This window comes from Equus caballus, chromosome 15 (assembly GCF_041296265.1).
Source record: "Equus caballus isolate H_3958 breed thoroughbred chromosome 15, TB-T2T, whole genome shotgun sequence".
Lineage (NCBI taxonomy): Eukaryota > Metazoa > Chordata > Mammalia > Perissodactyla > Equidae > Equus > Equus caballus.
In genome coordinates, this window is record NC_091698.1 from 84,103,566 (window position 1) to 84,116,488 (window position 12,923).

The following is a 12,923-nucleotide window of genomic DNA, read 5'->3' on the forward strand; positions in this document are numbered from 1 at the left end:
GCCTTCCTTTACGTTAACTTAGATTTCAGCAAACCTGGCAGTAGTACCTTCGTCTACAATATATTATACACATCATTGGTTTATGTCCTCTCCCCTACTTGAAATCTCGCTGCCATGCTCCCGACTTTTGTTCCATTCTTCAAGCATGAGTACCAGTCTCACCTATACTACAAAGGCCTTTCTGACAACCTTCTTTAAATAACTGGAGCACTTGGCCTGTGATACATCTTTGGTATTTAACACGTGCCACCCTCACTGGGCAGATTTAATAAAGTCCGTAGGGATACTTCTGCCTCATTTTCTCCAGGGAAGCCCCTCAGCTCCAATATGGGGTGAATAGAGAACAGACAGCATCTAAAGGGGCCAGACTTAAACTACAAGTTTTTTAAAAATCAACTCAAGTAACAGTGTATGTGTAATTATTAGAAATTTTGCAAAAAACCTATGCTACTCTTACCAACTTTTGTTTTTTTTACAGCTGTGTTCTAAAATTTAAGGTAATTCTTTAGGTTTGAATTAATACTTCCTGTTTAATATCTCCCTTTTAAAAAAGGGACAGATCAAGATTTCAAAGTAATTCATCAAAACTTTTAATTACAAAACTTTAATATGACAAAAAATTTCCAAAAAAATAAAACTAAGAACCTAGTTTTGAACAACAATAAAACCTCTTCTAGTCTAGGCATCATAGCAAAATTGAACTTGAGAAGGGAAAAAAAGAGACATTTTGTCTGGTCAGAACTTTTAAACAAAGTGGCACATGTTTTTCTCCACCAGCCATGCAAAACACATAATTTTTATATAAACCGCATGTGCTCTGACAAGTACCACCAACCCTTTCCCTGCTTTAAATCCAGAAACATTTCACTTCAACTACAAAGTTTTTGGTCTTGCTTCATAAAGAACACTTAATCTGATCTTTACCTTTCTGATAATAATACTGAGATAAAGCCAATACAAGTCCAAATTTGCCACTTTCACTTCTATACAAAAAAGGCCTCAAAGAGCCAAGAAACACTTCCCTAACAAGCGCTGTGATGAAGTGTTAGTAAACATTAGAAAATTGATTGCAGGCATGAAATACGAAGTTAAAACAAAGAAAATGTTTTCAACATGTCTCTTTAAGCTGAAGTAAAAATATTTTAACCAATGTGTTAGAGACTTTCATTAAGTCAAAATAGTCTGAAAGTAAAACTGCATTTTAAAAAATCTCTTATTTAAACTGTTTTGGCACAGAAAGTGTTGTACTTATTTCAGAGGACAGAAAAAAAAGGGGTGGAAAAAATCCACATGTTTGGCAATTTTATCTGTTAAGCAACTGTCAAAAGCTAATTTTATTTTCCTTTCAACAAATGAAGATCATCCGAATGAACTTGCAATACTCACGTGCAGAGCCGAGGGATCTGGCAGGAATTCAGCATCTTCTCCAAAGATAAAATCAGGGGGCAGCTCTGGGTATTGGGCATTAAAAATGATATCCCCTGAAACAAAAGAAAACATCAGGCCCTTCTTATTTCCTTTCTAATGTATGAATGTTCTGAGGAACGCAGCAGAAAAACTTCTAAAAGAAGTTTGTATGAGTTTAACAAAAAAATTTGAAAAGCTCTTTCTGAATGATTAATTCTTCAATAAAAGAACTGATATCCTCTTTTAAATTAATATCTACAACATGCAACCAAAAAAAGTTTTATGTCCTGACACACTATAAATATAAATACCCAAGTATAAAGTAGTAGCAGCCACATCCAAAGTACGCACAGATTTTTTTCACAGGAAATGCTACTGTCCGATCACCACCTGCTACGTAATAAGCCTTTACTGGGGACTGATTCTCTAATGATAAAGTCCTTGCCTTGAAGAAATTAAACTTACAAACCTTTGGTATATTGGAAAGAACATTTGGCTTGGAGTCAAAAAAGTCATAATTATATCCACAAGGTCTCCTAATTATTTATTAGCTCAAGCGATCTTGGGCAAGTTTTAACTTCTTTAGACTTCAGTTTCTACATCAGTAAAAGGGGGATATAATAGTACTGACATCACAGATTTGTTGTGAGGATAAAGAGAGACAGCAGGCTTAGCATCGTGTCTGGCATATAGTAAGCACTCAATAAGTGACATGGGAGGACTACTGTTGTTATCACTAGTATATTTTGAAACATAAGACAAATTACAAAGTCTCCCTAGCAAATTTGTGTTGTAAATTCTTCTACCTCTCTGTTCCTTTCCTATCTCCTTTAGCTCCTTTTTTTTCCCTCTGCTCTCCCCAAGAATCAGTCCTCATCATTCTGCTAATACCAACAAATAGATTAGTATGTCAACAATCTAACACCCATGTTGGGTTCCAGTATACAAGAGTGTGTATACTTGTGTACATGCTCATAAGCTCTGCACCCATGCATACACATACAGTTAGATGAGTCCAATCATTTTACTGTTCAAACAATACCATCTTGATAGTCATACCCAAATTTAAACATTCGGACTTCAGTTCTCATTTGAACCTTTCTGTAACTATGTACTATGCATTTCAATGTCAAACTCAGCAAGTCTAAAAACATGATCGTGACTGTCCCTTTTCTTTACTCTCCTCTTCCCCTGGAGGACTTTCCTATTTCTTGGGATGGCACTGCTATTCCTAATCACCCACGCTGAAACTTGAGTGTCATCTTCCACCATACCCATATCCTTTATACTCTTAGAAAACAAGGCATCTCAACTTTTCCTCCAAAATGTCTCTCATATGAACACTTCCTACTGCTAACAGCTCTATCCAGGCCCAGATGACATAGTCTGTACATTCATGCGTGTATTGAACAAATATTGGAACTCTGCTATAGGCACTATGCTAGGCACTAAAAATCAAAGAACTCTGCTCTTAAAGAGTCAACAGACTAGAAGAATTCAATTATTACCATGCCTTCTTAAATGGTCTCCTGATAACAATTTCCCTCCAGCCCATAATACATACTATCACCAAGCACATCTTTCTTAAAGTACTGCTTTTGCCCCAAAACTTCTAGCTTAAAAAATTTCAGGGGCTGGCCCCATGGCCGAGTGATTAAGTTCCACTGGCTGCAGGCAGCCCAGTGTTTCATTGGTTCGAGTCCTGGGCGCGGACATGGCACTGCTCATCAAACCATGCTGACACAGCATCCCACATGCCACAACTAGAAGGACCCACAACGAAGAATATACAACTATGTACCAGGGTGCTTTGGGGATAAAAAGGAAAAAAAATAAACAAAATAAAATCTTTAAAAAAAAATTCAATTATTCTCTAATGTCAAATGGAGTAAGAGCAAACTTTTCAAACTGGCATTTAATGCCTCCAAAATATAATATTCCTATTTATTTATCCACCCTTCTCTCTATCCACAAGCCAATACCAATCTTCTATTCCAGTCCATATGATCCACTTGCTGACCTCCAAATACTATGACACCTAGTTGAAATGCTCTCTCTCCTTGCTCAGTTCTTACCTATCCTCTACGAGCCCACTTAATCACCTTTTCTTGCATGAAGTCTTCCCTAATAAATCTGGCACACACTGATCATTGTTACTTCTGAAATTCAACAATACTGATTGGTTATGCCATTCACAGGAGTATTTAATTGTAGTCTTATATTGTTTTTGTTATTCCATTAATTTTTAAAATTCATACTAAACATATGCTACATGTGAGGCACTGTGATACACACCGTGTCAATATAAAGATGGTTATCCTCAAGGAGCTTACATTTAGTGAAGGAGACAAGACATATACACAGAACCACAAATACACAGCAGTACAAGGTAAGTACACCCACTTCATCTTCCTAAATATCTTATAAGCATTCAAAGACTAAACATACTCATAGTTATTTCATGTCTCCAACAGGGCAAAGTGCAACACATACAGAACATATTCAAGAAATGCTCAGTATGTGAAAGAAATTCTAATCTCTGAATTGGATATAAGTACTGACAAAATCAACAGTAAAGAATAAAGTATGGAAGAGTTACTTCTGCCACTTTCTGTAGGGAATAAATTTGAGCAAAAATACCCAGCATGCACAGCTCCTTAGGAAGATATATACTTTATAGATATGTTTTTAAAAGTCTTACAGGTAGGTTACTTTAGTGACTTTTAGAAAAAAATTTCATAAAGTTAATAGAGCAGAGGCATCAAAGATTTGGAAAAAGTCAAGCTAGAATTTATTGTGCCTTGATGTTTGAAAAATAAATAGCATGCTAAATTCCAACAGAAAAAAATTATTACTTTTGTTACTATAGGAGGACAGAAAGCTAGATTTTCAAGTTCTCAAAGGCATATTGTCAGTAATGCATATTTCCAAACCACTAAACATTAAAAATCTGATCCAAGGATATCCACTCTTACCAATTCTATTCAACACTGTACTGGAGGTTCTAACCAGGGCAATTAAGCAAGAAAAAGAAATGAATGGTATCTAGATTGGAAAGAAAAAGTAAAATTATCTCTATCCACAGATGACATGATCTTCCATATAGAAAATCCTAAGTAATCCACACACAAAAGCTATGAGAACTAATAAACAAGTTCAACAAGGTTGCAAGATACAAAATAAATGTATAGAATCAACTGCATTTCTATACACTACCAATGAACAATCCAAAAATTAAATTAAGAAAATAATTCCATTTACAACAGCATCAAAAAGAATAAAATACTTAGGAATAAACTTAACAAAAGAAGTCTAAGACTTTTACATCGAAAACCACAAAACATTGTTGAAAGACATTAAAGAAGGCCTACATAAATGGGAAGACATCTCATGTTCACAGATCACAAGACAATATTGTTAAGATGGCAATACTACCTAAATTAATCTACAGATTTCATGCAATCCCTATCAAAACCTCTGCTTGGCTTTTTTTGCAGAAATTGACAAGCCAATCCTAAAAGTCATATGGAAATGCAAGGAATTCAGAATGACCAAAAAACAGTCATGAAAAAGGGCAAAGTTGGAGGACTCACAGTTCCTAATTTCAAAACCCAACACAAAGTCACAGTAATGAAGACAGTGTGGTAGTGGCACAAGGACAGATATACAGATCAATGGAATAGAACTGAAAGTCTGAAAATAAACTTTCACATTTATAGTCAATTGATTTTTGACAAGGGTGCCAAGACAGTGCCAAGACAATTCAACAGGGCAAAAAGAGTTCTTTCACCACCTCACACCCATTAGGATGACTACTACTAAAAGGAGAGAGAGGGGCCAGCCTGGTGGCATAGTGGTTAAGTTTGTGCACTCCGCTTCAGCAGCCCAGGGTTTACAAGTTCAGATCCCAGCCACAGACCTAGCACTGCTCCTCAAGCCATGCTGTGGTGGCGTCCCACATAAAATAGAGGAAGACTGGCACAGATGTTAGCTCAGTGACAATCTTCCTCACAAGAAAAAGAAAAACAGAGAGAGACAGAGAATATAACAAGGTTGCAGAGAAACTGGAACCCCTATGCACCATTGTTGGGAATGTAAAATGGTACAGCCACTATGGAAAACAAATGGCAGGCCAGCCTGATGGCCTAATGGTTAAGTTCAGCGTGCTCTGCTTCAGTGGTCTGGATTCAGTTACTGGGTACAGACCTACACCACTCATCAGTGGCCATGCTATGGTGGCAGCCCACATACAAAATAGAGGAAGATTGGCAACAGATGTTAGCTCAGGGCAAATATTCCTCAGTAAAAAAGAAGAAGATTGGCAACAGATGTTAGCTCAGAGTGAATATTCCTCAGCAAAAAAAAAAAAGAAAACAAGATGGTATTACCTCAAAAATTTAAAAAGAATTACCATATGATTCACTGATTCCACTCTGGGTATATACTCAATATAAGTAAAATCAGCGTTTCAAAGAGATATTTCTATACCCATATTCACAACAGCATTATTCACAACAGCCTAACGGAAACAACTCAACCCAAGTGTCCACTGACAGATTAATGAATAAACAAAATGTGGTATACACAAACAATGGGAATATTATTTAGCCTTAAAAAAGAACATTCTGATACACGCTATAATATGCATAAACCTTGAGGATGGCACATTAAGTAAAATAAGTTAGTCACAAAAAAGACAAATATGTATGATTCCATTTATATGAGATACCTAGAGTAGTCAAATTCATGGAGACAGAAAGAATGGTGGTTAGCAGGAGCTGGGGGAAGAAGAGAAAGAGGAGTTGTTGTTTAATGGGTACAGAGTTTCAGTTTTTCAAGGTGAAAAGAGTAATGGAGATTGGTTGTACAACAATGTGAATGTATTTAACACAACTGAAATGTATACTTAAAAATTATTAAGGTGGTAAATGTTATTATCTATATTTTACCATCATTAAACATTTTTTTAAGTAAAACAGTCTGCTATAGATTGAATGCTTGTATCCCCTTAAAATTCATATGTTGAAACCTAATCCCCACTGTGATGGTATTTGGAGGTGGGACCTTTGGTAGGTGATTAGGTCATAAGCGTAGAGCTCTAATGAATGGCATTAGTATCCTTACAAAGGAGACCGAGAGCTCCCTTGCCCACTTCTGCCATGTACGGTTACAATGAAAAGACAGACTGTCTATAAACCAGAGAGCAGATCCTCACCAGACACTGAGTCTGCCAGCACCTTGATCTCAGATTTCCCCGGCTCCAGAACTGTGAGAAATAAACATTTGTTGTTTAAGCCACCCAGTGTATTACTATTTGTTTTAGCAGCTAACACGGAATTTTTTCAACAAATGGTACTGGGAAAACTGGAGAGCCAAATGCAAAAGAATGAAGTTGAGTCCCTAACTCACACCCATAATACACAAAAATTAACCGAAAATGGATCAAAGACCTAAAGGTAAGAGCAAAAATTATAAAACACTTTAAGGAAAACATAAGAGTAAATCTTCATAACTAGGCAGTGTTTCTTAGATATGAAATCAAAAGCATAAGGAACAAAAGAAAAACTAGGTAACTGGACTTCACAAAAATTTAAAACCTTTGTTCTTCAAAGGACATTATTTAGAAAGTGAAAAGACAACCCACAGAATGGGAGAAAATATATGATTTGTCAAATCATACATCTGATAAAGAACTTGTACCCAGAATATATAAAGAACACACGCATCAACAATGAAAAGACAAATAACTCAATTTAAAAATGGGCAAATGATTTTGAATAGACATTTCTCAACAGAAAATACAGAAACGTCCAATAAGCATATGAAAAGATGCTCAACATCATTAGTTGTTAAGGAAATGAAAATCAAAATCACAATGAGATACTACTTCACACCCACTATGATGGTTACAATTAAAAAGACAATAACAAATGTTGGTGAGGATCTGGAGAAAATGGAATCCTCTTACACTGCTGGTGGGAATACAAAATGGTGCCACTACTTTGGAAAACAGTTTGGCAGTTCCTCGAAATGTTAAACACATAGGTACCTCATGACCTACCAATTCTACTTCTAGGTACATACCCAAGAAAAAGGAAAAACATCTACACAAAAACTTGCACATCAATGTTTGCAGCAGCATTATTCACAATAGCCAAAAAGTACAAACAACCCAATGTCCACCAACGGATGAATGCATAAATAAAATGCGGTATATACATACAAAGGAATATTAATCAGCTATTTAAAAAAAAAACTGATACATGCTACAGTGTGGATGAACCTTGAAAACTTTATACTAAGTGCAAACAGTCTGACACAAAGGCCATGTATTGTTGATTACTGTATAATTCTATTTACATGAAATGTCCAGAATATATAAATCCACAGAGACAGAAAGCAGCTAGGGACTGGGAAAGGGAGGGAAGAGAAGTGACTGCTAGCAAGTACAAGGTTTCTTTAAGTGGTGATGAAAATATTCTGGAATTAGTGTTGATGGCGGCACAACTTTGCGAATGTATTAAAAACCACTGAATTGTCCACTTTCAAAGAGTGAAGTGGCATGCTATGTAAATTACACCTCAATAAAGCTGTTGTTTTTTGTTTTAATCTGATGCAAAAATCTGTCCCAGTTTAATCTGAATTTAAACACAAGTTAGAAAGTGTTTACTCAATGGTTATGAGTAAATTTATCTTTTATAAATAAAATCATCTTGAAAATGCAGTTGGGGAGTTCTCCATTTAAAGGAACTCTGCAATGAACCCTTTTTAAAAACAAAGACTATTTTTATAAGATGAATACTTATAAAGATCTTTATTTTTCAAGAAGTTCCCCAAATAGGTCCTTTTAAAAGAGAGTACCAGGGAATGTTAATTTTTTAAAAATTTCAGTTGATTTAAAAAAATTTTTAAACCATCTGAAAGCATTAGAATATAGAATAAATTTTTCAAAAAAAAAAAACAACATATACCAAATTATCACACCCTCAACTGAAAGGATCGTTTTAGAAACAGAGATTACCAGATTACATATAGTAAAAACAGTATACAAGTATTTTTCAAAACAAAGAAGCAAATTTAAATATCTTTCAGAACCTCACACTCTCATATTTGAGAATTTCTCAAACTCTTACCTTCAACCTTAAAGAACTCCTGAAGCACTTTGCCTCAATACTCTATATCCTCTTTGGAATAAAACGTCGCATTGTTTTCTTGCTATAGAGAACAGTCAGTAAATCAGTCAAGAACATTTATTAAAAACTCACCATGCACAGATGCACATATTGGACACCTGGGGAGTTATATGGGAAGAAGAAAACATAGCACCTGACCTCAGGGCAGAGATGGTGCAGAAAAGACCAACACAAATCATAAAGAAGAGCAATAACATCGCACTTCCTTTATTTCACCCCGGAGAAGATGATACAAACACAGAGGACAGATTACTTGGATACTGCTTACTTCAATTTTTCATAAAAAGGAAGAGTAGGCAAGAGAACAAAGAAACAAAAATAGGATCAGAGGTGATACAAGGTAAGGTTAAAAAAAAGTAAAGAAATGAAACACCTAGAATGGCTAGAAGTGTCACGACTACCTTTTCAAGTCTTCATGTTCATGACTTCCTAAAAATTGCCAGGCTACAATAGTGGAACCAAAGAGGGCACATGTTCCTCTGTTAGAAAATACACATCTACAATGCTTCATAATATAACACATACATGAAATCGCAGAAATTCTAGGTGCAAGACAGTTTTTATTTACACTCTTGTGCCTCAGCAGCTGCCAATCTTTAGAAGGTACCAGCACCATCTCAGGAAGGCCCAGTCACCAGATCTGCAGAGTAGACCGTACATCCTGCTGCCCAGTTACTGAAGGAACAGAGCTTGTCCACAGGCTCCTTTCCTTCTTACTAGTGAAATTGTATCGTGCTATTTTGTCCATCTTGAAGTTTAAATAACTGCCAGGAAAACATAGTTTCAAAGAAACAATTCAAGTGGTAAATAATCAGAATTTTGCCAATGACAGAAGAATTATTCCTATCAATGGCTACATAAAATGATTATTTACTGAAACTCCAAGCATGAGAAGAGTCAGACAATAACGTTGTGGAAATGCCAGGCTGAAGGAGATTATCAAAGGAAAGGTAGGCTCAAACCATAGTGTCACAGAAGACTTTGGAGAGGTGATTCACTTCCAAGACTTCACTCTAACTCTTGATAGTGTTTCCTTACACTGAAATTTAATCTCTCTCTCTCTCCCTCTCTCTCTTTCTCTCTCTCTCCATCTCTGTCTGAAAATTTCATCCGCTGGTTCTTAGGAACTTATGGAACAATTCTAGTTTCACTTTAACATCATAGCCCTTCAATTATTTGCAGGCAGTTCTCGTGACCTCTCTTTGAACCCCACCATGAGTCACCTCTTGACCAGACTAAATATCCCAGTTTCTTTCACTATTCATCATCTGACTTGGTCTCAATGTCCTTTAGCATCCTGCTCTCTCCTCTGTGAAATGTACTAGTTTGTCTATAGCCTTCCTAGAGGATAATACCCAAAACTAAACATAAGATTCCAGGTGTGCTCTAAAGAACACAGAATAAAATAAGAAAAGCCAGGCCTTCATTTTAGATACTAAACTTCTGTTAATACATAACATTGCAAATTGAAATAGCCTTTTTGGCAGCCACACCAGTGGTGACTTGTATGATGTTTCCCATCAACTAAAAGCCCCAAGACTTTTATATATACACTACTGCTAAGCCCATATCCCTCATTCTTAAGCTGAATTTCAGAATCCATTTCAGAATTTTAAATTTATCCCTATTATATTTCAATCTTGTTAGATTTACCTCTCTATTTAACATCATAATATTCTTGGATTCCATTCCAAGTTTGGGTTGGCACTCCCAGTTTCAAGTTATAAACAGATTTGCTGAACATGCTTCTGGAAAACTCTCTGGCAGCCACAGTTCAATTAATCAGTACCTATTGGGTACAATCATTTAAACATTAATATCTACCCAATAATACTACAAACTTTAACATTTATCACAAGGATATCATAAAGAAACTTATCAAGTGTCTCAAAGAAATACTCTGTTTTGCTTACAAATTCAGATACCACCAATGATTCCATCATACATCACACTTTTGTCTTGAAAGACAGAATTTCTTTTCCTGTATCAAGGAAAAGAGACTATAAAAAATTATCATATCTGAGAGTTGGCATAATTTGCATGAATCAGGCCCTCAAAAAATATCTGCTGGAAAAAGGATGGGAAGCGAGGAAGACTGAAGTTAAGTCATTTAAGTTTGCCTCCTTTCCTTGTAAGACTTGCTTCTTTCAGATCCCTATCTCTAGACTGAGACCACATCTAATCTTTCTTTGCATTGCTAGTATCAAAAGCTGTGCCACGTAATAGAAATATAATATGAGCCATATACATAATTATAAACTTATCAGTAGCCACATTAAGAGAGCAAAATGAAAAGGGTGAAATTAAATTTTTAACTATTTTTTAAATTTTTATATACAGTAAAATTTACCTTTTTTGGGTAAAGTTATGCGATTTTTAATCATATGCATATATTTGTGTAAACACCACCAAAATTAGGATATACAACAATTCTATCACCCTTCAAAATTTCCTCATACTATCCCTTTGTAGTTAAACTTTCCCACCATCCCTCATTCTTGACAACCTCTGATCTATTCTCTGTCCCTTCAGTTTGGCATTTTCCAGAATGTCACACAAATGGAATCATGCAGCATGTAACCTTTTGAAACTGGCTCCTTTCACTTAGCATAAGGCATCTGAGATTAAGCCAAATGAACTGATACATTTAAGGGCCCATATCAACAGTTTGTTCCTTTTTATAGCCAACTAGTATTCCATTAGAGGGATGTACCACAGTTTGCTTATCCATTTACTCAATAAAGGACCTTTGGGTTATTTCCAGTTTTTGACAATTATGAATAATGCTGCTTGCTACAAACATCCATGTACAGGTTTTTGTGCGACCATAAAATTTCCGTTTCTAGAGAAATGGTTATCATTTCTAGATAAATAATACTTAAGAGTGGAATTGCTACGTCATAGGAAAAAGTGTATCTTTAATCTTAAAACAAACTGAGAAACTGCTTTCCAGAATGGCTGTTCCATTTAACAGTCACACAAGCAATGCCATGAGAGTTCCAGTTGCTACACATTCTCGCCAACACTTGATGTGGTCAGTTTGTTGTTGTTATCATTGTCCTTGCTGTTTTTAGTCATTCTAACAGGTGTGTTGTGGCATCTCAATATGGTTTAATTTGCATTTCCTTAAAGACTAAGGAAGTCTTTCATGGAATTTGTCCATTTCATTTTAAGTTGCCAAATGAACTGGCATAAATTTAGGTTCAGACTGAAAGTGGTCAACCATCTTCTGGGGACTTGGTTCAAATGTCAGTATAGTTTTCAAAGTCTTATTGCTATTCCAACTTTCCCCCAAGTATATGCCACCTAGAGATCAGACTGGAATCTGAACACTGGTCTACACTATAGTTCAATTCTCAAAGCCTTTGCTACATCAGTTCTGTCCAGCTCCATACATGTGCAGCCGGAAGATAAGCCTGAGACTTCATACACAAATTGAAGGATTCTTTTCTCTGGCTCCCTCCTCCCTGTGATTTTCCCCATACTCTCTGGCTCCCAGGGCTGCCTTTTCCTGGTGCTCTGTCTAGAAATGGGAGTTTTGCCTCCCCATGTTCCTGCGCACTTCCCATGACTGTGTCCACTTGGAGGTGAAGCAGCAAAGGAAAAGAGTCTGAGAGGCTGCTGAGGGAGTCCAGTTTCATCACTGGAGCTTGCCTGAGTTGCGGCCAAGGGAGTTTTTAAAACTCCATCCTGTTTGGTATTCTGACCTGAGAGAGGGGGTTTTCATTAGAACTTTTTCTGTCCACGCCTGCTGCATAGTTCCAGGACGTGGGGTGCCCTAGGGTTTAAACTAGGACATATGAAAGAAAAAAGGGGGAAGGGAGGAAACAAACCTCTATATGGATTATTCCTTGAGTTTTGATTTCTCTTCTTAGTATTTCTGCTATTATTTACTTTTCAGAGTCTTCAGGTAATTGCTGTATGTATTCCTTAGGCATTCTAGAGTTTTTCATTGTAACCAGTGAGAGAGATAGGGTGGACACTGTTTACTCCTTATTTTCCAGAACTAATTATTAATCTTAACAATTAAATAAATAATAACCATAAATAAAAATTAATTAAAATTAATCTTCATATGTTTTATTTAGTCAATATATACAAAACAGTGTCGTTTCGACACGTAATCAATATAAAAGTTATTAGTGAGCTATTTTACATTATTTGTAGTACTAAGATTTTAGAATCTAATGTGTCACACTTACAGCACATCTCAATTCAGAAGAGCCAGATTTCAAGTGCAGTCATCCCTTGGTATCTGCGGTGGATTGGTCCCAGGACTCCAGGGATTTTAGCAAAATCCATGGATGCTCAACTCCCTTCTAT

The 12,923-nt window shown here is 36.1% G+C and overlaps 1 protein-coding gene across 2 annotated transcripts in view; it reads right to left on the minus strand.

Moving 5' to 3' along the window:
• The window catches only part of BABAM2 (BRISC and BRCA1 A complex member 2), a 420,515-nt gene that overhangs the window by 332,713 nt on the left and 74,879 nt on the right, over window positions 1–12,923 (minus strand). For both annotated transcript variants that reach the window (XM_023619317.2, XM_001502017.6), the window contains exon 4: window positions 1,387–1,481. In XM_023619317.2, the coding sequence (XP_023475085.1) occupies window positions 1,387–1,481 (95 nt within the window). The remainder of the gene's footprint in view (window positions 1–1,386; window positions 1,482–12,923) is intronic.